The 27,277-nt window shown below is 42.4% G+C and overlaps 1 protein-coding gene across 1 annotated transcript; it reads left to right on the top strand.

Annotated features, from left to right (window-relative positions):
* The first annotated feature begins 6,498 nt into the window (after positions 1 to 6,498).
* LOC132406054 (sphingosine 1-phosphate receptor 3-like) lies at positions 6,499 to 21,018 on the top strand. The gene is made up of 2 exons (XM_059991236.1): positions 6,499 to 6,966; positions 16,337 to 21,018. Exon 2 carries the CDS (start codon positions 16,495 to 16,497, stop codon positions 17,614 to 17,616), a length of 1,122 nt encoding a protein of 373 aa, XP_059847219.1. The 5' UTR covers positions 6,499 to 6,966; positions 16,337 to 16,494; the 3' UTR covers positions 17,617 to 21,018.
* The last annotated feature ends 6,259 nt before the right edge of the window (positions 21,019 to 27,277 follow it).

Raw genomic sequence — 27,277 nt, 5'->3', positions numbered from 1 at the left:
TGCTCTGAATGCTATTTGCTTACTTCTATTGTTAGCACGAGTTGATTTTTTTTTTCTCTCTGCACCTTGTGTGTTTGGCAGTCTTCTTCTTTTTATGGGTTCTTTTGCGTTCCTCTGTTTTGTGGCTGCCGGTAAGGAGATGGATACATACTTTGATAACTTTGAACTTTGAATACTGCTGAAACAAAATGTTTAACAAATCCAGCAAAGTACTGAAACTGGACAACAGTAGTGTCTCAAATAGGCGAATGCTTTGAGAATGACTGTAGCAGTGAGGGTTAAAGGCAATGCTGAGTATTCAAACAGTTTCATCATTATCCGCTTCTTGTGCCTCAGTTCCCAGACACCACGGATCACAGAGTGGAAACATTGACCACAAATTCCCTAAACATGTCTGCTTAATGTATTACTTCCTTCCTTTTTTATTTTTTCCTCTTCAGTTAATTTTATACTTTCGATGAATGCCTAATGGGAACATTCTTTCACTCTAAGCCCATGGCTCTGTTCTCTCTACTGTGACTGTGGGTAGCTATGCACAGCTCAAGTGCCATTTTTAAAATCCAAGATGCCACCACTGATGTAGAATCACAGATGGCGACGAGGAGACATGCAGGAGTGTTCTCGATCAGTTGTTTGAGTGGCATTGCGACAGCAACCTCGCACTGAGCATCAGAAAGCCAAGGATTTAATTCTGAACTTCAGGAAGGGGAAGGCAGGAGAAGACACACCAGTCCTCATTGAGTGGTCATTGGTGGAAAGGTTAAGCAGCTTTCTGTTCCTGGGTGCCAACATCTCTGAGGAGCTGTTCATGGCTCACCTAACACGTTGATGCAGTCATGAAGAAAGCATGCCAGCACTTCATTAGGAATTAAAGGAGATTTGCTGTGTCACCAAAGACTCGTGCAAATTTCTATAAAATTTTGGAGGAGAGCATATTGACTGTATTACAACCTGACGTGGAGACTCCAATGCACAGGATCACAGGGGTTTGCAGAGGGTTGTAGACTCAGTTAGGCTTCTATGCGGGCGCAATACTGCTGAGCGTCAAGAAGAGCTTAAAGAGGAATTACATCAAAAAGATGAATCCATCATTAAAGACCCTCACCATCCAGGACATGCCATCTTTGTGTTATGGCCATCAGCGTCAGCCTGAAGACTTGCACTCCACGATACAGAAACAGCTCATTCCCCTCCTTGATCAGATATCTGAATGTTCCATGACCACATGAACATGACCTCATTATTCCTTTTCTTGCATTATATTCATCCTGTAGTTATATCTATTGTAACTTTATGTCTTTGCATTGTACTGCTGCTCGAAACCACAAATTGCACAGAGATAATAAGCCTGATTTTGATTCTGAATTCAATACCAGTTTCATAGTTTACAGATTGATGTACACTTTTTGAAAGCTCTTTGTTAATCTCATATTTTTCCTTGCCTCTTCAGCCTACCCCTCTGGCATCGTAGATTGCTCCTTGCTCTTGTACCTACTTGGGGTCCCTGGGGTAATTTAAATGTGGGATGTATCAAAGCCAATTTCTCATTGAAACATGAGACGTTTTCATGGGGATTTAACAGGATAATAGTGGGAAAATGTTTCTTTTGGCTTGGAGTAGAGTAACAGTTCCCCAAATTCTCACAATAAGAGACTAGGGCAACCATGAAAAGAAAATTCGTTATTCAAACTATAGTGAACTTAGAGAATGTCCCAGCAAGAGTGATTCACTGAATATGATTCATAGATTTTTAGTTAGATGGAGAATGAGTGATGTAATGCTGTACTGAACTGAGCTTTACGAAAGTGAATTCTGTAGTGTTTTGAATTCTGAAAATGTTTTGAATTCTGTAGTTTGCACTTGTTTTGTTTTGTATGGGGGGGGGCTGCATTTGATACTTTCCTTTGAATGGGTTCCAGGGTTTTCTTTGTTTCATGATGGTCTGTGGGAAGACAAATCTCAGGGTCGTATACTGCATACATACTTCTATAATAAATGTACTTTGAATGTTTGAAATCAAGGGAAAGCAGATCTCAGGTAAGGAGGCATTTATGATTTGACCAAATGGCAAAATATGTTGTGGGAACTCTTTATGGTCGCAGCCCACTTCCACCTCCATCCTTTCCCATATTAATCGTTTTATCAATGGCACAGTTTTGAAGCTCTGTAATGGTTTCTCCCATCATCCACTTCATGGTTCATGGGAAACTGTGCCTCATAATACTCTTTTAACATGGTTAGTAATGTTCCTCAATGTTAACTGTGTTGTCTATATGTAGGTTATTTTTTGTAGTGCTGGGGCAAAGGCAGCAGGAATACCTAGGTGGTCAGTAATGGGAACATTGGGAAATATTTATTGGCCTCACTCATCCCTAACCACTCCTTCCCCAATTCCCTCCCCGCTGACAAAGTTATTATCACTTTATTTTGCTCTATCTTATCTTTGATCTTCAGAAAGCTTATGAGTATGATTAGTCAGCTGACTGCATTAGCAGTTACTTCAGAGAAAAGCTAATTTAACAAACTGATTTACAAATTGTGTCTGGCAGGCTGCATCTGCTCAGATAATTACAAAGTGAAAATCTTCTCACATTTGCAGAAACAAGAGAGTCATATATATATATATATATATATATATATGACTCTCTCTCTCTCTCTGTATATATATATATTATACAGAGATATCAGCTGTGCAATTTCAATATATGTAACTCAGTGAAATATCTGTTCACAAATAAGACATCAGGTAGGATATTTTTTGGCAATAACTTACCCCTCCAGCTTTTACCATGTGATCACTTGCTGAATATGGCCAAACAAAACACCAGAGAGACATTCTGTAATGATCAATAAACCAATTGTTTGGAATCAAATGACCTTGCCTGCTGTCTCGGGGTTGGGTATGCCTGCGTTGTGCCACCCCCTGCCCTGGAACTCCTTCTTTGACATTTGTCCCACACCCCACCCACGGTGCTCCACCCTCACCATTCTTAACATCCTTTGCTTCTACCAGATTCATTCACGCCATCTATACCCATCATAATTTTATATGATGTAGATGATGTAGGAAGTCATTAAACTATGGTCCATAAGTATTGTGGCTGTGGATGGGCACACTGGATAGACTATGAAGGTTCTATCACACTCATAGACTTCTGTATGAAGTCAGTTTGCTCTATGTTTTTCCTGATATGAGAAGTTATAGTGATCATGATGTTATCCAAAGTGGTTGTCTATTGGTGGGCCTTCAGATGATTGTAGGGATCCACAAACGTGGAGAATGCCTGAGCGTGACTTTGTTTAATGTGCGGAAGCTGATTCACAGGCAGCCACCACATGGTCCTTGACAGGGTCCAGTGGCACGGAGTGCATGATGACTAAGACAAAGGTGGTGAACTTCAGGAAGGTGAAAACACCCTGCATTCCCATCTCCATCAAGGGAATGGATGTGTAAGTTGTCTGGGACTGCAAATACCTGGGAACTCACCTGATCATTAAACTGAACTATACTAAAAATACAGAGGCTCTGTACTTCCTGAGGAGCTCAATGTCTGCCAATGTTCTACAAGTCAGTGGTGGCCAGCATTCTATTCTATGCTGCGGTGTGCTGGGGCAGCAGGGTGAGGGCAGCGGGTAGCAAGAAAATCGGTAAGCTTGTCAGGAAGGCTGATTCTGTTCTGGGGGTGGAACTGGATTCTCTAGTGTTTGTGTCTGAGATGAGGATGCTGCAGAAGCTACGGAGCATTATGGACAATCCCTCTCACCCCCTCCATGACATACAGGACAAACAGAGGAGCTCCTTTAGCAACAGACTGATTCCACTGAGGTGTACCACTGATCGCCACAGGTTCCTTTCTCCCTGTGGCAATAAGACTCTACAACTCCTCCTCTTTAAGTATATGGTTTCATTGCACATCTCTGTTTTTCGCTTTTATTCTTTAATGGATATTTTGTACTTTTTAGACCTCGATGCTTACATTTCGTATTTTAAAGTATATATTTCTGACTGAATAACCTTGCAACAATAGTTCCCTTTGGGATAAATAAGGTTTTATCTTATCTTATATGTCATCGTCTTCGGCCAGCTTCATGGTTGATGTCTTGCCACATGGTATCTGTAATTGGCCTGCTGAATCATTTAATGAAATTGTAACAGAAAGACAGTTAATTAACAAAGGATTCTCTTCCACAAGTGCTAATCTATGGTGGATCAATTGTTAATTTTAAATCTGAGATCTTCGAGTTTCAATAAACCAAAAGGCATTTAGGGTAGTAGGGTGGAGATACATCTCTAACAAAGGAGGTGTAAGGTGCTCCTTCCCTCCATTAGCCTGCAGATCACCCTTGGGCAAGGTGTAACACCTGCTTAGCACCTGCAACCCCCCTTCTACTGATCAGGGTCACATGAAGCCATGGGAGCAGATGGTCATATGAGCAGCTGGTGCCTATCATAAGTCTTAGTTATATGACTACTGACCCCAGGCAGACAAACCCTGAAGAGTATTGACAATGGCTGGGGTCACCCATCTTGTAAAGATACTGACCAGAAGAAGGCAATGGCAAACCAGTTCTGCAGAAAAAAATTTCCAATAACAATCATGGTCATGGAAAGACCATGAATACCTACACCATAAGACATGGTACATAACAAACCAATGAATGAAGACACTAGTGCACATGAAAGAATTTCTCTCCCTGACTTCCTTCCTTTAATATGCCCTTAAAACCCTCCTTCTTTGAACAAACATTTCTATGTGCCACTATAAATAGTGTCAAACGCTGATTGATAGTGTTTCTTTGAAGCAGTTTGGAATACTTAACTGTATTAAAGATGCCAAATAAATTTATAGTCATTGAATATCAGGTTATATTAGATGCTGTTGTAAATTGAGTTGTTTTGGAATACATCTTTGGTCTACAGGGATACATGTGGTGCTAATTCATTGACAGTAGATCCTGTCAGTCACCTTAGACAAATAGATTTTGCCTTGAATGTCATATTTTATGGATAGTTGGTGGGAAACTGTCACATGGTGCGAGCAGAATCATCTGCAGCTTAATGTGAAAAAGACTAAGGAGCTGATGGTGGACCGGAGGAGGGCTAAGGCACCAGTGATCCCTGTTTCCATCCAAGGGGTCGGTGTGGACATGGTGGAGGATTACAAATACCTGGGGATACGAATTGACAATAAACTGAACTGGTCAAAGAACACTGAGGCTGTCTACAAGAAGGGTCAGAGCTGTCTCTATTTCCTGAGGAGACTGAGATCCTTTAACATCTGCCAGACGATGCCGAGGATGTTCCACGAGTCTGTGGTTGCCAGTGCTATCATGTTTGCTGTTGTGTGCTGGGGCAGCAGGCTGAGGGTAGCAGACACCAACAGAATCAACAAACTCATTCGTAAGGCCAGTGATGTTGTGGGGGTGGAACTGGACTCTCTGACAGTGGTGTCTGAAAAGAGGATGCTGTCCAAGTTGCATGCCATCTTGGACAATGTCTCCCATCCACTCCATAATGTACTGGTTAGGCACAGGAGTACATTCAGCCAGAAACTTATTCCACCGAGATGTAACACTGAGCGACACAGGAAGTCATTCCTGCCTGTGGCCATCAAACTTTACAACTCCTCCCTCGGAGTGTCAGACACCCTGAGCCAATAGGCTGGTCCTGGACTTATTTCCACTTGGCATAATTTACTTATTATCATTTAATTATTTATGGTTTTATTTTGCTATATTTCTACACTATTCTTGGTTGGTGAGGCTGTAACGAAACCCAATTTCCCTCGGGATCAATAAAATATGTCTGTCTGTCTGTCTGTCAAGACCTGCTGACCTTCAAGTGCACCAGTGAGGGCTAATCTTCAGGACCTGTTGCGGGTTTCGATCCAGAATGCTAAGAGTTCTATCCCACCAACAGATGCTGGTTGATTGGCCCTCGAGACCCTCCAGCATATTGTTTGCTGGAACCCTCCAGATTCCGGTATCTGTCGCCCCTCGTATCGCCAAGTTTCACTTTAAGGACCGATGCTCTTGAATCTAAAGGCCCACAGACCCCTTGGGTCTATGGCATTAAAAAAAAGTTTGGGAACCCTTACAGGAGGAAATCTGCAGATGCTGGAAATTCAAGCAACACACACAAAATGCTGGTGGAACGCAGCAGGCCACGCTTCAAAGCTGCCTGGCCTGCTGCTTCTAACAGCATTTTGTGTGTGTTGGGAACCGTTATACTGGGTAGCCCTTAGCATTGGAGTGGGTAGTCAGTCTAGATTATATTGAGGAATGTACCTATGCATATGACAATAAACTAGACTTTGATTCCTGGAAGGGAGTCCATTCCAGCTACTTTCTTAATTTGGGACCTGTTTCCCGGTAACTGAGCCAAGCTAATTGGCTGTTGGGACCATTTGACGAAAATGAAGCAGGAAGACATAAATAACCACGGGTAAAACGTCAAGCGGCGGCAATAAATGTTCTTTTGAGTCTAGGGGTAGGAGATTTAAAGTGCGTGAAGCTATTCCGTCCCCAGAAATTACACGAGGAAATATTGGGATAAATGTTGAATATTATCCTGGGTGAACGATACCTCTCTGCGTACCGGTTCGACGCGATCATTTGTGGCCCCAGCTAACAGGACTGGGCAGTCGTTTGACAAATGGAGACAGGATTGATGGGTAACGTAATGTGCCACCTCCCACTAGAAAGCGCTCAAAGAGAATAAGAGGACCACGCGTGCAATCTTCTTTTAGAAACTCGCTGCCTCACTGCCCTCTTGACTACCGCAGATTACCGAGAGGTGTTTCGCAGACATTTGGGGCGCCGTGGGACGCGCCTGTATTTTTCTCGCCGGGGATAAATACTGAAAGGCAGACTGTTGACATCAGGCTCAAAACTATCTGAAGGTTTTGTGTTTGCGCTTAGAGTGATATTGGATGGATCAGCCGGCCGTCTCTGGACGTGTCAGAGGTGAGTGTGATGTTTCTGAAACTTTAACTATTTCTAACAGTTCAGCGGATCGCAGCGAGAGGAATTGTCTGACTTTCAACTCTGCCTATTATCTTGTGGAGACGCTTCAAGTACAGTTGTAAATCGGACGGTCTCCGCGGAGGGTGTGTAGAGTCTGAAGGTTATCTGAACAATATTTACCTACTTGTTATACACCTCACGGTTGCGGCTAGCGATATAATTACAGGGATTAATATTCTACAGAGAAAAGCACAATTTGAGAGAGAAAGAGACAGAAACAGACGCACAGCAAAAGGGAGGGACACACATTGAGTGAAACATACAAACTCAAGCAGAAATAACGACATAGGGATATTCACCACATACATATACACACACGGAGACAGTCACAGGGACGGACCCACACATTCACAGGCTGGACAGTGAAAGCGGGATGTATAAAGTGGTCACGGAGAGAGAGAAAAAATAGTAACTCGGACATCGTAACGCTTCACTGAGAGTAGAAGCAGAAATGCCGAAGTTTAGAAGGGGAGCAAGCTCAAGGAGAGATAAACACGGAATGTGGAAAACAGCAAAGAGTTTGGAGAAAGAGTCACTCGTGGCCAGGAGTGAGAAGTTAGCGCCCGAAAGCCCCGGTAACCGGGCACGTTTGATAAGAAGTAGCACCCACAGGAAACAGAGGAAACTCAAAAATGCAGCCCTTCACTTAAAAAAAATCCTTCAAAAATACAGCCCTTTATTCACTCAAAGTCAAGGGTAATGCTAGTCAAGTGACAGTATATCAGCAGGCTGTTCTGCTCCGCTCCTTGCTCTCATGGACTTCAATGGGAATTAGTTGGCACAACGGCAGAGAGACAATAAAGTTATGCGCCATACCTCTATGTCTACGGCACTGACCATAAACTTACTTTCTCTCCACGTTTCCTGATTTACTGTGAGTCCAGTGGGTGCCTATCGTTGACAAAGTTATTTGACTGACAGCTAGCCCCGGGGGTTTCATTAACCTCAGGATTTCACACACATTTCTGGATTTAAATGTCTTGATGGTCTTAGCCCACTACGTTGGCGGTTCATTCCTCTCGGTAGATGTTGCACGACCTGCGGTGTTCCTGCAGAATTTTGTATGCGTTACTCTGGATTTCCAGCATCTGCTGAAGCTCGTGTGTTCGTGGAATTAAACATAAACGCGCCTACTTGTTGTATGGCAACGCGAGTGCATCAGGTTATTAGTTAAATTGGTAAAGAAAAAGAAGGCGGCATTCTGTAAGATTTTGAATTAGCTTCCGTTGTTATAAGCAGAAGATGTTGGTTACACTGGGAAAATACACTCTGTGGCCACTTTATTAGGTACGGGACTAGCACCCAGTGTGGTCTCCTGCTGTAGCTCAGTCACTTCAATGCAGAATGCAGTTTTGCATTCTGAGATGCTCTTCTGTAAGTCACTATTATAATACATAATACTCGCCTTCCTGAACCGTTGTGGCTATTCTCCTTTGACCTCTCTCATTAACAAGGGTGTTTTCGCCTACAGAACTGCCGCTCTCCGAATGCTTTTTGCTCTTGGCACCATTCTCTGTAAACCCTAGAGACTATTGTGCTTAAAATTCCCAGGAGATCGGCAGTTTCTGAGATGCGCAAACCACCGTGTCTGGCACCAACAATCATTCCGTGGTCCAAGTCAGTTAGGTCCCATTTCTTCCCTATTCTGATGTTTGGTCAGAGAAAAAAACAATTGATCCTCTTGATTATGTCTGCATGGAGTTTTTGCCACATGATTAGCAGATTAGATGTTTGCATTAACGAGCAGGCGTATCTAATAAAGTGGACATTGAGTGTATTTGGAATTTTTTTTACACGTGGGTTGTGTATGCCTCTGTAAGATGTCACTTTGCAGACTTTACATAGAAATAAAATCATTTTAGTTCAGACAGTGGGAGTTATGATAAAATAATGATTAAAACAACGAAAGAACTCTACAGTCTACCTTATCCAATTTTGCATCAAGTAGTTGGGAATTGCATGGGAAAAGTTAGACTTGCATTACAGGAACTCAGCACACCCAAAGCACTTTACTTCAGTTCTGCTCTTTCTAAGTGCAGTCACTGTTGTCAGAAATTAATTGCAGTTTTAAGAAACAATATATCAAGCTATGTTATTTTGATAAACAAAGAAAATATTGAGGACGTGGTTAATATTGACCTTCCTTGTGATTTTGTCCATTTCAAATTGATTTTAAAAACTTTGAATTATTAGACAGAACTGAACAGTAAACTGTAAAATGTGTGAACAAGGCAGGACTTGCATTCCTGAAACAGGCGGGTGTTGATAAGCCCTAGATATCATTTGAGAATCAATACTAATTTGTGATCACTGAGCAGATTTCTCTTGTGCTGTCAGATCAGTAAGCTGCGATGACCACTGGACAGAATAGAGTGATTGGGAATGGAATTTGATGCACCCTCATATTGTGGAATGAGGGCATCCCAGGGAAAGGCAGCAATAACCACTTTCTTAATTTTCTACTCATTTATCAAAACCTGTTAAAGTTTGATAGATTGTTTCTTAAGATTACAACAAATTACGAAAATGCCAGGAATTAAATATTCTAATGAGGGCTAAGGTAATTCATCATTGAGTTACCTACTGTAAACCTCTTCAACTTTTAACCATCTGGCAAGTTAAATCATACTCAGCCTGTTGCAAAGATTGTTGTGGTGTTGAACTAAGGAGGGTGACTTTACTCAACTTCACTTACCCCATCATTGAAATGGTCCCACAGCCTTTGGTCTCACTTTCAAGTTCTCTTCTCCTCATGTTCCTAATATTTATTGATTGTTTGTTTGGTTAGTTAGTTAGTTAGTTAGGTATTTATTTATTAATTTATCTATCTATCTATCTATTTATTTATCTGTCTGTCTGTCTATTTATTTATTTATGTGTTTGCACAGTTTGTTGTCTTTTACACACTGGATGAACACCTAAGTTGCTGTGGTCTTTCGTTGATTCTATTATGGTTATTATTCTATTATAGATATATTGAACATGCCTGCAAGAAAATGAATCTCAGGGTTGTATGTGGTGATATTATGTAGTTTGAGAATAAATTTACTTTGAACTTTGAAAAAGGACCATTTCCTTGAAACAGCATGGATATTCAACTAAATTCTTTATTTGATTACTTCTGTCTTGGCACGGTAGTGTATTGGTTACTTCAATCACTTTACAGCACTGACCTCCCCACCGTTGTCTGTAAGGAATTTGTACATTCTTCCTCTGTTTGTGTGGATTTCCTCCTGGTGCTCTGGCTTCCTCCCACATTCCAAAGATGTGTAGTCAGAGTTAGTCAGTTGTGGGTATGCTAAGGAATTGTATTGGCACTGGTGGACTGCCCCCAGCACAATCTTTAGACTGTGTTGTTACAAAGAACAACACATTTCATTATATGCTTTGATAAACATGTGACAAATAAAGCGAATCTTTATGTCAGCTTTGCTCGTCTCTTTTGATACTTCAGAACTGTAGATCAGTTGTAGGTCATAATCAAATATTTCAACATGTTTACCGGAGATTAGCATATCCTAGTTCCAAAAACATTGCATAACCTCTACCTTAGGGGCTCTATTTGGGTTTGTGGCCACAAATTCATAAGGTATAATTTGGGAAATTACTAGTGTGTGAGACAGCTGCTAGTTGAGACACAACATAAAATCTGAAGTTAACCAGAAGATGTGAAGCAGGCTGATTTACATCTAGAAAGATTATGAGTTGCTGGCATCAGAATTTTGTTCCTACAGTGTGTCCCTACCTAAAAGACAATCTTTGTTCCTTTCAGAGGCTAGTGCAGTTACTTCATAATACTAACTTTTCATTTTGGAATTGATTTCCCATGCCAGCTACAGCTAAACTTACACTCAATGGCCACTTTATTAGATACCTTCCATACCTAATAAAGTGGCCACTGAGTTACCATTCATAGTCCTCTGCTGCTGCAGCCCGTTCACTTCATCCTTTGATGTGTTTTGAATTTAGAGACACTCTTCTGTGCACCACTGTTGTAACGTGGGGATATTTGAGTTACTGTCGCCTTCCTGTCAGCTTTTACCAGTCTGCCTATTCTCCTCTGACCTCTCTCATTAACAAGGCATTTTTGTCTGCAGATCCACAGATCTGTTGCTCACTGGATGCTTTTTGTTGTTTATCACACTGTGCTTTGTAAATACTGGAGACTGTTGTATGTGAAAATCCCTGGAGATCAGAAGTTTTTGAGATACTCAAACTACCCCATCTGGCACCAACAGTCATTCCATGGTCAAAGTCACATAGATCACATCTCTTCCTCATTCTGATGTTTGGTCTGAATGACAACGGAACCTCTTGAAAATGTCTGCTTGCTTTTGTGCACTGAGTGGATGTACAATGGCCAGACACATAGAGCGATCTCAAAGCCTCTGAGATGACTTAGGGGCTCTAATACTTATCTTCCTTTAGCAGTCCATGTGGCTGAGGCACTTAGCCTTGGATACATTGGTGACTTTTGAGTAAGAAATGCTGAAGGCCCTCATTTCTTCTCTCAGGTGACCATGGAAGATTCCATGGGTTACTCCAACAAAGAGAATGGTGCTTCTGCCCAGGTTCATAGCTGAGCCAACAGCCAAAGAGCAGATTATCTGGTCATTTTTTGACATGTATTTTTCTGGGAACTTACTGTGGACAAGTTCAATACTGTGTTACTAGCACTTCAAAAGTATTAAGATGTTTGCAAATAATCTCTGAAGATCCTACAGTATGAAAGAAATCCAAGTCTATCAAATCTGAAAACAGATGTGGTCTGAGCACTCATTTTTGTGGCTTTGCATCATCGCTAATTTATTTTCTGAGGGATGGAATACATCATAGGTGTCAAACTCAAGGCCCGCGGGCCATATCCGGCCCGGCGTACAATTATATCCGGCCTGCGAGATCATTTTAGATTTAAAATGAGTTTGACACCCCTGGAATACATGGATCATTGTACCTAATTTCACAGTGCATCAAGAGTCAAACTGCTTTGTATTTTTAGGTATTATTTAATCACTGTGAGCCCAAGGACTGATCCTTGACCATGGAGAGAGGACTGTGTAGTAGACAAGAATTGCTTTATGGGTAATTGTTAACAATATTGAATTGGACATATAAAGCGCCATTTTGAAATTCGAAGATGACACAAACCTTGAATGCCTGGTAAAAAGTGAGGACATCAATAGTACTTGAAGATAGACATGCTAGTGGAATGAATATTTACAACATAAATTAAATCTTAAGGAGAGAATTATGAAGTTGTAAATTCTGATAAGGAAATTAAGGAAAGAAAGTCTTTGATGCAGGAGCTAAGGGATTTGGATGTATATATTCACAGTTTTTTAAAGATGTCAAGGAAAAGATTAGGAAATGGAATTGACTATATTGTCTCTATACAGAGCTGATGCAATATCAGTGGGTCAAATAGAATTCCATTGTTAGGATTGCATTGCCCATCTTAAAGAATTGCCACTACAATTGCCACCCATGGGGGTGCCACGGCAGTGTAGCAGTTAGCACGACACTATAACAACTCAGGGCTCCAGAGTTTGGAGTTCAGTTCTGGCACCCTCTGTAAAGAGTTTATACATCCTCCTCATAAACACACGCAGATTACCTCCCGGTGCTCCGGTTTCCTCCCACATTCCAAAGACGTATGGGTTTGCATATTAATTGGTCATTGTAAATTGTCCTGTGATTAGGGTTAAATAAGATGGTTGCTGGGTGGTGTGGCTCATTATGCTGGAAGGGTCTGTTCCATGCTCTATCTCTAAGTAAAACAAACAAATAAATAAAGGACTATTATGGGATTCCTCCAAGAAGCCCACAACCTCATTACAGGGTTTGGAGGCTTGTGTGCCTCAAAGACCCAGAGAGTTATGTTGACTGGGATCAGGGCTTTATGTTTTGGCACTTGGTAGGGTCACCCATGCCAAACAGCTCAAAGGCTAGACTAAGAGTGGTCCACTGTTCTTTCAGGTTCGCGTGTTCAGTTCAGGGCTAACAACCCTGACTGGTAAAACAAAATTGTTACCAGAACAGCAATGAAGAATTCTTCTACATCAGCGTGTGACGGATTACTGAGTTTTCATCTGGGACTTGCATGATGACAGTAGTGAAGGCTGAGTGGAAGCTACTTACATGATGAAGGACGGCCCGAATGCCAGCAGAGGTGGAGGACTTCCATTGCTACCCTAAACAACAGTAGTGTAATAGGCAGTAAGAAGAGAATCTGGAATTGCTGCAAAAAATCTTGAAGGCATTTAAAAAGCAAAATTGTTTTTTCTTCAGATTTTTTTAATTTACATTTTTTGTTAAAGCATTGAAGGTGGAGAAATGAAATACTACTCTTCGGGATTGGGGGTTACGCAGTTCTTTGGGAGGATGAGAGACCCAGCACTTTCACAATAGATGATGGAGGAAGTATTCCTGTCTCACACCTGGGCTCAGTGCTGACCTTGATGCTGCTTGAGTCCAGTCTGCACGTTCTATTCGTAATCAACACATAAGGCATTAGGGGAACTCAGCGGGTCAGGCAGCATCTACAGAGGGAACTGAGCATCATACATTTCGGGACAAGTTCAGATGAAGGGTCTCAGTCTGAAAAGTTTACTGTTTATTCCCCTCCGTTGATGCTGTCTGACCTGCTGAGTACATCTAGTCTTAGCGTGTTGCTTCCAATTCAAACATCTTTAGTGCTTCCTACCTTAATCCTGCTTGTGATCACACTATCTACTTTGAATGCCACCTCTTCCTTTCCTGTCCCGATAAAGGGTTCAGTCCAAGGCATCAACTGTTCATTCCCCTCCATAGATGCTGCTGACTTGCGAAGTTCTTCTTGCATTTTGTGTGTGTAGCTTAAGATTTTCAGCATCTACAAAATCTTTTGTACCTACTCTGAATGCTTACTTCCCAAGTTCAAAAGTTCAAAGTTGAAAGTAAATTTATGATCAAAACACGTATATGTCACCATATTCAACCCTAGTTCTTGCAAAAAGTGCAGTAGAATCAATGAAGGACTACCCCACTTGACAGAAAAACAGCCAATGTGCAAAAGACAAGAAATTGCAAATACATAAAAAAAGGAATAGCAATAATAATAATAATAATTAATTAACAAATAATAAATATCAAGGACATGAGATAAAGAATCCTTGAAAGTGAGTCCATGGGTTGTGGGGACATTTCAATGTTGGGGCAATTGAAGTTGAGTGAAGTTATCTCCTCTGGCTCAAGAGCCTGATGGTTGACTGTAATAACAATTCCTGAACATGGTGGTGTGGATCCTGAGGCTCCTGTACCTTCAGTAGGAACAGAGGGTGGCCTAGGTGGTGAGGGCCCTTGATGATGGATGCTGCTTTCCTGCGACAGCGTTCCATATACATGTGCACAATGGCGGGAGGGCTTCTGTGTGAGAGTGTTGGTGTTTCCATACCAGGTCAAGATACAACCAGTCAATATATACTCCACCACACATCTTTAGAAGTTTTTAAAAATTTTAGATGACACGCCAAATCTTCACAAACTTCTAAGAAAGTGGAGGTGCTGCTGTGCTTTCTCCATAATGACACTTGTGCTGGACCCAGGACAGATCCTCTGAAATAATAACACAAAGGAACTTAAAGTTGCTGACCCTCTCCACCTCTGATTTCCGATGAGGACTAGTCATGGACCTCCGGTTTTGTCCTCCTGAAATCAATAAGCAACTCATTGGACGTTGACATTGGGTAACATTGTTGTGGCATCACTCAGCCAGGTTTTCAATCTTCCTTCTATATGCCACCTTTGATCCAACCAACAACAGTGATGTTATCAGCAAATTTAACAATACCATTGGAGCTGTGCTTTTCCTTATAGTCATAAGTATAAAACAAATAGAGCCGGGAGCTAAGCACACAGCTCTGTAGTGTACCTCTCTTAACCCAACAGTTATACTGGCTGTTGTGTTATAAGACCTGAAGGCCATAGGAGCAGGATTAGGCCATTTGGCCCATTGAATCTGCTCCACCATTTCATCATGGCTGATCCATTTTCCCTCTCAGCCCCAATCACTTGCTTTCTCCCCGTATTCTTTCATGCCCTGGCCAATCAGGAATCTAACAATCTCTGCCTTAAATATACCCAGTGACTTGGCCTCCACAGCCGCCAGTGGCAACAAATTTGGCAGATTCGCCACACTCTGGCTAAAGAAATTCCTCCATGTATCCCTTCTAAAATAACTTCCCTCTGTTCTGAGACTGTGTCCTCTGGCCTTGGGCTCCCCCACCATAGACTATTGTAAATTGTCCAAGTGGAGGGAGAATTGGAAGAATATCGATGGACAGGTGTGAGAGAATTGGGTTACAGGGAAATTTGATGGAAAACGGAAAGTCTCTGGAAGTTGACATACAGTTGATAGGCCAATTGGCTTTGATATTATGAAATTCCCTCATTATGAAATATTTCCACTGAGGCTAGGGGAGAAAAAAACCAGAGGACATGGATTAAGGGTGAAGGGGGAAAAGTTTAAAGGGAACATTAGGGGGAATGATGGTGGTGAGTGGTGGGAGTGTGGAATGAGCTGCCAGATGAAGTTGTAAATGTGGGCTCACTTTTAACGTTTAAGAAAAACTTGGACAGATATGTGGGTGAGTGGTGTATGGAGAGATATGGGCCGGGTGCAGGTCAGTGGGACTAGGCAGAAAAATAGTTTGGCAAAGCCAAGAAGAGCCAAAAGGCCTGTTTCAGTGCTGTAATGTTCTATGGTTCTGTGGAAATTATGAAATATGAGAATATGTGATGCTGGTTGACAGACAAATTTTGATCTGGTTTATACAGGATCCATAACAGAGTATGTTGCTCAATGCTTTAATATCATGGAAATGTACCTTTAACAACCAAAATCAATGGCTGTGGAAGGCAAGATTTGGACAACCCAGGAAAGAGACGTGGGGAAACACAAGAGATTCTGCAAATGCTGAAAATCTAGCGTAACACACAGCTGGTCGAACTCAGCAGGTCAGGCAGTATCTAATGGAAAGGAATAAAGAGTCGACGTTTTAGGCTGAGACCCTTCATCACGACTCTTAGTCCTGATGAAGGGTTTTGACCCGAAACATTGACTCTTTATTCCTTTCTGTAGATGCTGCCTAACTTGCCGAGTTCATACAGCATTTTGTGTGTGCTACTAAAGAAAAACGGGACCTGGGTCTCCTCCTACTTGTTGTTTTGAATGTTATTGCCAACAGCGAATGCCCTTTTTACTTCTAACCTCAGAAATACATGCAGTAACTAATATAATTGAACTAATTTTCTCTAAAACCTCTCTCCTTAGGTCTGGAGCCTCAGTGAAAGGATTTCTTCTGAAACAGTGGACGTTTCCTTTGCCCAATATGTACAGGGTACATGAGTGTCAATGGCGCCCTCTGAAGTTTGAGATGCATTAATGCAGATGGTAGACTCATACCACTGCCAACCAACACAGGCATAAAAATGGGTTCGGCCAATAGTTTTCAGGAGAACAAGATCATCTATCAACATTATAATTATTCAGGGAAGTTACGCATGAGAACAGAGAATGACTCCATCAATGTTAAGGATGTAATAATTACCCTGGCATGTATTTTGATTGTCATTGAGAATGTGATGGTCCTTGTCGCCATTTGGAAAAACAAGAAGTTTCACACAAGAATGTACTACTTCATCGGAAACCTTGCCCTATCGGACCTCTTGGCTGGGGTGGCCTATCTAATCAATAACCTTATGTCTGGTAGACGCACTCTATCTCTAACACCTAATATGTGGTTTGTCAGAGAGGGAAGTATGTTTGTCGCATTGTGTGCATCAACCTTTAGCTTGTTGGCCATCGCCATTGAGAGACACATGACCATGGTGAAGATGAGGCCATATGACTCCAAGAAGCAGTACAGACTCTTCCTGCTTCTGGGGGCTTGCTGGATTATCTCAGTCCTCCTGGGAATCCTGCCCATCACTGGATGGAACTGCATTGGTAACCTCAACTCTTGCTCCACAGTCTTGCCACTCTATGCCAAAAGCTATGTGGCCTTTTGTGTCACCATTTTGACAGTCATCTTGCTTGCCATTGTGATCCTCTACGTCCGTATCTACCGGCTTGTCAACACCAGCAGCCGCAAGGTCAAGAAACGGAAAAGCCCAAAAGGCAACCAGTCAGAGAGGGCCATGGCTCTCCTACGCACCGTCATGATCGTCCTAGGTGTCTTTATAGCCTGTTGGTCACCGCTCTTTATTTTCCTGATGCTCGACGTGGCCTGCAGCCGCAAGCAGTGCACGATCCTCTACAAAGCCGACTGGTGTGTTGCCTTGGCTGTACTGAATTCGGCCCTGAACCCCATTATTTACACCCTGACCAGCAGGGAGATGCGGGTTGCCTTCTTCAGGCTACTCTGCTGTTGTTTTGTGGGCTCCAGAGTGGCTAGAGATTTGCCAATAGCGCCGACTGCAGACCACAGCAGGAGCAAGTCTAGTGGGAGCAACTTTAACAAGCCCAAGGAAGAGATTGACTCCCCGTCAATGCTCATTTCACAATGTATAGTCAAAGCAAGTGACTTTTCTCTGGAGAAAGGGAAATCATGAATATTCCTGCTGATTAATCTAATAAAAGTACATTTACCTGCATTGGGACGGTGATTTAAAGACCATTAACATCAGTGTTTCTGTGTTAATATATAAACTGTTATCAATACCTTGTACAAACAGTAGAGTTTCACAACAGTGCTGATTAGAACCACTTGCTCAGGTTTGTCAATCCTCTGGCCCAAAGGTCACCACCTCCAGTGCAGGGAGTGTTTATGTGCAAAGATGCCACATCTCGCTGAATGAGGTAGGGGTCCAGAGATAGAAGATACTGTTATGATGGTAGCAGGTGGGAAGTACAATCATTACAAAGCAACCACAGTGTTGAAAGGTCATCATCCTGAAATATCAGTCTTTTCTCTCATCATTGGTTCCATCATCAGCAGTTTCATATCCCACTTCACCTTTCCAGAAACCACATAATCTATGATTTTGATTGATTTTCTGACCCTTGGCCAAGAGGTTTCCTAGCTCTAACTATCCAGACAAATTGGAATGAGATCCAGAGGGTTGGCGGAGCGTAGAAGTATGAAATGGCTTCAGAGCAGAGCAAAAATGGTCCATTGATCTGAATAGTTGGCTGTCTCCTCCATTTGGTCCATTGAGTACATGATGGCTCCCAGAGAACATCACATTTACTCCATTCCCCGATCCAATACTGTGATGTAGTTTATGTATACCTTGTTTCACATAACAGAAAACAGAGTGTTTATTGTGAGAGATTGGACTGGATGTGCATTGGACAAGTCACTGAAAGTCAACATAGGTGCAGTAATCAAAAATGGTGCTTGCCCTTTTTATGAAATATTTTGATTATGGAAATGAGAGATGGAAATGCAAATTGCATTTGTATAGGGAGGACCCTGGTGATACCACAGCTGGACTACTGAGTGCAGTTTTTGTCTCCTTCCCAAAGGAGGGCTGTGTTTGGCCTAGACCGAGTGAAGAAGTTCCAGGAATGCTAGGTTTGCAATATGAGTCAGGATTATGAAAGCCAGGACTGTATTCTGTAGAGTTTGGGAAATTGAGGGAAGATTTCATCAAAACTTAAACATTTTTGATGGGGCTTTATTGGCAAGATGTGGAGGCCAGGTTTCTCCTGACCAATGAGTCAAGGGGCAGAGGTAATGGCCTGCAAGAAAAATATGGGCATTCAGGAACAAAATAATGAGAAGTTTCTTCATTTTGAAGTTGGAAAACTTTCAGAATTCTCTTCCTTAGAGAGCGGTGGTATCCTGGTCATTGTGTTTGCTCAAAAGAGATATTGGTGGATTTCTGCATATTAAGGGAAATAAGGAATGCCAGAATAATGCTGGTAAGTGGCACTCAGAGAGAGGGTTGACCATGACATTGATGAATTCTGGAGTAGATCTGTGGTGTTGCATGGTCTGTTTCTGCTCTTGACTCTGTGTTCCCTCTACCCCTACAATTTGCTCTCTCACTCATGTCCTTAAACTTTTCATTGAGGGTTTTTCTTTGCCATTAACGTACACTAAGGGTAATTAACACTAATCAATAATCCTACCAGCACATTTTTAGAATGGGCATAGAATCCCAAGGCCTGGATGATCTCAGAGGTCATTGAGGAAACAAACAAATCCACATGCTCTGTATCTAAGGTCAAGATCCAACCATAGAATTCAATGGTCCTTTGATATTGAATGAACATCAGCTATGAACAGCAGCTTCATCTTTGAATGATTCATCCTTCCACTGTTCAGGATTGGATGAGGGGAGATGTGATTGACAAGATGGCTTGGATGGATGGATCACATTGTGACCATGGGGTAACTTGGGAGAACCATAGAAAAGCAGAGCTAAATTTTCAGAGAGAAGTTAGTAATGGTGATATAAATGTATCCAAGAGATGACTTAGGCACAATTCTAAGGAGAGAAATGGTAAGGGTCATAGATTCATGGGGTACTGCAGCACAGAAACAGGCCACTTGCCACACCTGGTCCATGCCAGCCTGATATTCTGCCTAGTCTCATCTACCTTCACCCAGACCATAGCCCCCTCTGCCCTTCTCATCCATGTTCCTATCTAAACTTCTCTTAAATGCTGCAATAAAACCTGCATCTACCATTTCTATCAGCAGCTCATTCCACACTCACACCACCCTCGAGTAAACAAGTTCCACCTCAGGTTTATCTTAAATACTTCACCTTTCACCCTTAATCTAAATCTAATCTCATCAAACCTGAAGGGAAAATAACCTACATGCATTCATGCTATCTACACCCCTCAGAATTTGTGTACTTTGATGTGGTCACCCCTCATTCTCCTGCACTCCATGGAGTAAAGTCCTAAACTATTCAACCTATCCTTATAACTCAGGTCTCAAGTCCCAACAACATCCTTGTAAATTTTCTCTCCATTCCTCAAGTTTATTGATTTCTTTCCTGTAGGTAGGTGACCACACAATACTCCAAATTTGGACTCACCAACATCTTGTACAACTTCAACATAGCATCCTAACTCCTGTAATCAGTGCCTTGACTTATGAAGGCCAATGAGCCAAAAGCTATCTTTGTGATCTTATCTACCTGTGACGCCACTTTCAAAGAATTATGGATCTGTATTCCTAGGTCGTCTTGTGCTAACACACACCACAGTGCCCTACCATTCAATGTGTAAGTGTTACTATGGCTTGTCATTTCTTAGGTTTGGTGAGAGTTTTAATAATAACATTGGTAACAACATTTAGCCTTACATTCAGCCTTACCCTTATTGCATTTACTCACAGGCCAATCTGCTAGTGCTTTCCCAAAAACCTTTCCTTCCGTCTTTAAATTCTACATATTTGGCCAACATTCCTAAACTTTCTTTAAAGCTCTTCTGATTCACTTCACTGTCTTCATTACCCATTGCCCGTGTCTCACTACAGGCATGTATCTAGGCTTCTGAAGATATAATATATGTAATTTGCTTGCCCATTTATAACAGTGCACTGCTTGTATGTGCCAATATGGGATCAGAGAATGCTTGGAGAATGTCGTGGCATAATTCCCATTGCCACTCAGGACGGTGCATCAGCTACAGTCTAACCTTCGGCTTGCAATGGGCATGTAAACTATTATGAAGAATCAGACCTTGTGGGTTGGAAATGTGCCATTATTTATAGGTTGATAGAATTGGTTTTTGTAAATCCTCCAAAGGGACTGTTAATTGTGCACTATTTATTAAATATTGTGATTATTTGTTTTGTTGAGCCTTGTAGAAATGAATTTTCTATCAGCAATGTTCATTTTGAATTGTACATGTGTTAGTAGCATAAACTGTGTAGCTGGTAACGACGGCCATATTAAATGGACTACCGACGTACTGCATGTCAATGTATATTTGTATGACAGTGTGAGAAAAAGAGCACTTTGATTAATAAAGAATCTGTGATACATTTACTTAACTTTTTCCAGTGATTGTCTCATACAGTTAAAACACGAAGATAACCCTCTGACTTGAATCATCTGTCCAGATGGAATAACCTGACGGTACCAGGTCTAAACCTGAAACAAATTCTTCATTTGGTTTTTAATTAGACAAATGACTTTTGGCTTCATTTATCCAATCAGATGCATTTTAATTAGAGAAACTCTTTATGATACTAATCCTACAATCTATCTGCTGACATACACCAACTCCATGTGTGTTTATCCCTACACTGAGTCGAATTGAATGCAAAGAATTTAAACACCCTTGTCAGTGTCGGCTGAGGATTATCAAGTAGCACTGCTGATTCCATTTGAGATGGTTGTGGATTCAAATGACCGCCTGGAAATTTGAATACAAATTCCAAATTAATGGTGCTAATTCTGTAGCATTCCAATTCCCTCAGGAACGTAGAATTTCAGTTGATATATTAAACAGAGGTCCCTGTCACCAGAGGTAGTTGAAGATTCCTCACCAGGCTGAGAGATAAGAACAAGCATGCTGTGTGCCTGGTTTTTCCTATTGTCCAGTCGCTTGCTGATCCAGTTGATGGAATGTATCCTGGTCCTCAGGTTCTTCAGGAGAAATGGAGAAAGGAGCCTTGAAAGTCTGTGTACTTGTTGCAGGTACTACACTTTGTAAAATGTGAAAGCCACAGATGGGAAGAGAAGGAAACAAAATAACTAAACCTGGAAAACGTATTTTCCCCTGAGTTTGCTGAGAAAGCCCATTTCTGTGTTTAGTGTGGTTGGTGATTGGGTCCCAAAAAAGGAATGTTAGGGACAGAGTTAGGGCAGTAAACATTCAGAAACCTGGACTAAAAAGAGACTCCAATGCAGATGGGAAACACTCCAGGTTGTCTAGATGTCGACACTTTGATTTGACTGGAGTCGGCCCTTAAAGGCACACTCTTGGATGTCATAGGGGCATAGGAGGACAAGGGGAGAGCATACTGATACTGAGACTGGGACTGGGACTGGGACTGGGGCTGGGACTGGGACTGGGACTGGGGCTGGGACTGGGGCTGAGACTGGGGCTGGGACTGGGGCTGGGACTGGGACTGGGACTGGGGCTGGGGCTGGGACTGGGACTGGGACTGGGGCTGGGACTGGGGCTGGGACTGGGGCTGGGACTGGGACTGGGGCTGGGACTGGGACTGGGACTGGGGCTGGGACTGGGGCTGGGACTGGGGCTGGGACTGGGGCTGGGACTGGGGCTGGGACTGGGGCTGGGACTGGGGCTGGGGCTGGGACTGGGGCTGGGGCTGGGACACATGACTGGAATGCCTTCCTGACATGGCCGGTACAGATAGAAGGCACTTCCTGAACCCGCCTCACCTAAGGAACATGGACTTCACCTCCAGGCTCCAGAATGGAGGCCAGGACACCATAACCTCCATTCTGGAGAAGATGCGTACCTGTCCTGTGACGTTAGGTGATACTTCCATCAACAGCACCTAGGGTAGAGCTGACAGTGACTGGAGCAGAACAGGAGGAGACCAGGAAATGTCTTGCTGCTTCTGTGCAGCCTTTGCTTTGATTTTGTGGAGTTCTGATCTTAGGGTAACGTGAAGCTCGGAGGGAACAGTGACATTCGCCAGAGAGCATCACGATGAGCAGAGTGAGAAGCCACTCACGGGCAGGCTGCCGCTCTCGGTCGGTGCTGTGATCCCGGATGTTCTTTGCAGCAGAGGAGTGGTGTGCATGAGCCACCTCTCTGTTCTGCCCCGGCGTGAGATGCATACTGTGTGTGAGCAGATCAACACCCACCATGGGGCAGAGATAAGTCAAGTCAAGTCACTTTTTATTGCATTTTGACCATAACTGCTGGTACAGTACACAGTAAAAATGAGACAACGTTATTCAGGACCATGGTGCCACATGAAACAGTACAAAAATTACACTGAACTACGTAAAACAACACAAAAACTACACTAGACTACAGACCTACACTGGACTGCATAAAGTGCACAAAACAGTGCAGGCATTACAATAAATAATAAACAAGACAATAGGCACAGATAAGGGCAGTAAGTTGGTGTCAGTCCAGGCTCTGGGTATTGAGGAGTCTGATAGCCTGGGGGAAGAAACTGTTACACATAGTCTAGTCGTGAGAGCATGAATGCTTCAGTGTCTTTTCCCAGACGGCAGGAGGGAGAAGAGTTTGTATGAGGGGTGCATGGGGTCCTTCGTAATGCTGTTTGCTTTGCGGATGCAGTGTGTAGCGTAAATGTCTGTGATGGCGGGAAGAGAGACCCCGATGATCTTCTCAGCTGACCTCACTATCCGCTGCAGGGTCTTTCGATCCGAGATGGTGCAGTTTCCGAACCAGGCAGTGATGCAGCTGCTCGGGATGATGTTCAGGAAGTTGTGGGAACTGCCGGAGCAGCCAACTAACTGTCCATTACCCACCAGCTTTATCGTGAGCAGAACCCTCCTCTGACTAAGCAGAGGACAGAACTCTAAGAAGACAAGTGAAGAGAGTAGGGTCCTGTGATTGAGGGTCAGCCAGCCGGCTCACTCTGAGTCTTGACCGTGAAGTCGTGCTGCAGCGTTGAGCGCCAGCGGATCATTACATCTTTGCATCACCTTGTCTGCAGGCATGGAGTACCGGTGTCCTCCCCTCAAACACGCACCCCACCCCACCATCACTTCGTGAAAGCGTCAGTCACTTCCCATCACTACCTGCTCATCCCAAACCAGCCCGTCAATTTGCCCTGGACCACAGCCTGAGGCCTGTCCATCCAGGGCAAGAGCTTCTTGTGGTCCAAAGACATTTGTGTGGTCTCAAGGGAGAAGGAGCAGCCTTCCTGCAGCCAGAGATTACAAGCACAGAGGCGACACTGTACAGTAGAACGTCACAACTCACATATAACGTCGCAGAATGGGGAAGGCACGCAGGAGTCAAAGTTTAAACTCAAATCCATGATTTTTGATGTTTTTTGTTGTAAACCATTCTGAATACGTTTACAGAAAGCGATGGAGGGTATATGGAGTGAGGCACCAGAGAAATCTGTAGAGGCAGGTTCCTGGTTAGGAGAAATTTAGAGGGAAATAAGCCAAAAAGAGGCAAGCGGGAAGAGCTTCAGTAGACATCTTGGTTGGCATGGATGAACAGGGCCAAAGGACCTGTTTCCACAGTATAACTCTATGATATGGTTCAAATACTTCCCGTTTAGGGCAAATCATGTCCTCATGTCTTACAAGCCTCCACGCGTGGATGAACTTTAAACGATACAGTCACTAGAGCTTCAGAACTGAGTTATCTGCTACATTTTGGTCTTAACAGCAAGGTACAAAAGCAAATGTTGTTTGCATCACATATACACAAGATGATATTACATTGACATGTTTTAAAAAAATATAAACTAACCATTAAACACATCTGTGACAGAGCCTAAATTTCAGCCTGAATATCTCACTCAAAAGACCACTGTAACATACAGTTTGTAATATTGATTGGAACCACATTCAGAATTGGGTCTCGTCACTGGCTACATTATTGAGCATAGAATTTCCTGGAAGTGGGAGAAAGCACATGGTAACAAATGCTGGCTTGCACAAACTAAGTTCTTCTACAAATAAGGTACCTTAGCCTGTCAGTTTAAATTATTGACTTTTCTCCAGTATCATGGGGAATAAATTAAAGATACTTACACAGACTAGTCCTTCTAACAGTTGAGCCTGTGCCAGACTATTTAAACTGCATCTTATTTCTGTTAAAGCTCTTCCCCCAAAGCTTGATAATGAGACATGACAGAAGAAAGAACGACAATTGATTTGTTCGCAGACTCTTCCAGCTCATTGTATTAATCAACAGATGCGAGAGCCTTTATGAAAGTCTTGCTTTTCCAGCTGTGGTCATAAGGGGGAGGTACAGTTCAAAAGCTGACCATTCTTAGTGGGTTTCTAATGAATATTGTATAGAAAGCCGAGTTTATAACAGGGTTGTTATCATATTTTATAAATCTATCTGTGGTCAATAAAAGCATCTGCATTAGCATTAATAAAGGCATAATTGATTAAATTGGGATCATTATTCACCCTGTTTATGTTGGCATTACTTATTACTTTGCAAATAATGCAACTCGTTTTCAGTAATTTTATTTACTTAATTATTTTATTTATAGTTTGTCTTCTTTTGCACATTTGTTGTTTGACAGTCTTTGCTGGTATGTAGTTTTACACTAAATCTATTCTGTTGCAAGAAAATTAATCTCAAGGTAGTATTGAGTACTTCTAATAAATTTATTTTGAACTTTGAATTACTTCCCTTTCTCTTCATCTTGCTGTCCTCCTTCCATCCTTTTTATAATCTACTGTTGGAAACCATGCTTTCAGCAGCTTGGGTTAATCTCTTGTAATAAAATTCTTCAACTGCTATGGTTAGGTCTGAACGCTGGTCTTCAGCTTAGGCTCTTATAACTCAGAACACATGGCCTGTAAAAGTAGTAAAGGCAGATTCAAATTCAACTTTCAAAACAAAATTGGATTATATTGCTTAGCAGAAAATCAGTTTGCAAAAAGAGCAAGATTTGGGCAGGAATAAATTTCCTTCTCAAAGAGATAAGAATTACATAGTTATCCAGCATGGAAATCAAGCCTTTGGCCCAATTTGTCTGTGCTGACAAAGGTAGCTGTCTGAGCTAGTCCCATTTGCCTGTGTTGGCCCATATCCTCAGGGCTCTTTTATATCCATGTACTTTTCGAAATATCCTTTAATTGTACCTGCCTCAATAGCTTCCTCTGGCAGCTTTTTCCATATAACTAACTCTGTGTGGAATGTTGCCCCTCAGTTCTCCTTTAAATCGTTCCACTCACACCATCAATCTATGTCCTCCAGGCTTAGAATCATTTACCCTGGGAAAAAGACTGTGATTATCCACCTTGTCTATTCCCCTCATGAGGTGACATACCCACAAAAGGTCATACTTTGCCTCTTCCACTCCAGCCTATCGAGACTCTCCTTATAACTTAACCCCGCCAGATGAAAAAGAGCCCAATGCCCTCTTTCTATGTTGAGATTCTGTGATGCATTACATTCCAATGGAAAATTATTCTCTCAGGTGACCGTGTAAAGGGAGTCTCAGTGCTATTTGCTCCCGGTTTTTCCAGCTCTTCCTGAAAGATTCTGTTTGATATTTTGATGTAAATGCATCCACTCAAATAACTCTTCCTTGCATCTTTCCTCCTGTGATCTGTGCTGTAGGCAGAAACTTCCAACAATCTTACCATCTCTTTTCCAAGCTTTTTTGACCAATGCAGAGGTGGGCAATTGAGGTAGAAATGTCATAAATGTGTCAGTCTATATGCCTTTAACATAATATACAGTATATGTTAATATGTAGGTCAGGAGAACACACACCACTCCTCATTGAAAGGTCAGCGATGGAATTGGCGAACAGCATCAACATCACGGAGGATCAATTCTGAGCCAACACACTGATGGAATCGCGAAGCAGGCACACCAGTGCCTCTACTTCCTTACTGAGTTTGAGGAGATTCGGTATGTCGCCAAAGACTTGCAAAATTTCTAGAAGCACACAAGTGTGCAAAAGTCTTAGTCACATGTAAAAAAAAAAGTCTGTCAGCGAAGATGATTTAAAAAAATAATGAAATGAGAAGTTTCTAAAGTTTTATAAGAAAATCGGTTGGTGGGTTACTCCAAGTTTCTTACAGAACTTACAGAGTTCTTCTGCAGACTTTGGCTGTCTTGCCTGCCTCTGTCTCTCCAGGTAATCCCCGACAGCCTTGATGATATTGAGATCAGGGGTCTTTAGAGGCTGTATTATCTGAAACCATATAAAAAAATCTCGGGTACCTAAGACTTTTGCACAGTGGAGAGTATTCTGACCAGTGGCACAATGGCCTCTTCGGGAGCCTCCGATGTACAGATTGCAAGAGGTTGCAGGTTGAAGACTCAGGCAGCTCCATCACAAGCCTCCCTGCCATCAAGGGCATTTTAAGAGGCGATGCCTCAAGAAGGCGGCATCCATCATTAAAAAACCTCACCATCGCCCACTTCTCATTACTACCATCAGGAAGGAGATACACGAGTTTGAAGTCCTGCACTCATTGTTTTGAGAGCTGCCTCTTCCTCTCTGCCATCAAGATTTCTGAACGGTCTACAAACCCATGAGCACTACCTCATTATTTACCTTTTGCACTATTTCAACAGGTACATTTAATGTCAGAGAAATGTATACAATACACATCCTGAAATTCTTTCTCT

The sequence above is a fragment of the Hypanus sabinus genome, chromosome 16, assembly GCF_030144855.1.
Source record: "Hypanus sabinus isolate sHypSab1 chromosome 16, sHypSab1.hap1, whole genome shotgun sequence".
Taxonomy (NCBI): Eukaryota; Metazoa; Chordata; class Chondrichthyes; order Myliobatiformes; family Dasyatidae; genus Hypanus; species Hypanus sabinus.
This window is presented reverse-complemented; position numbering and strand designations above follow the sequence as displayed.

Bases quoted from the DNA above. Each gene is read 5' to 3' on its own strand.
- LOC132406054 (XM_059991236.1), top strand. From the start codon at position 16,495: ATGGGTTCGGCCAATAGTTTTCAGGAGAACAAGATCATCTATCAACAT.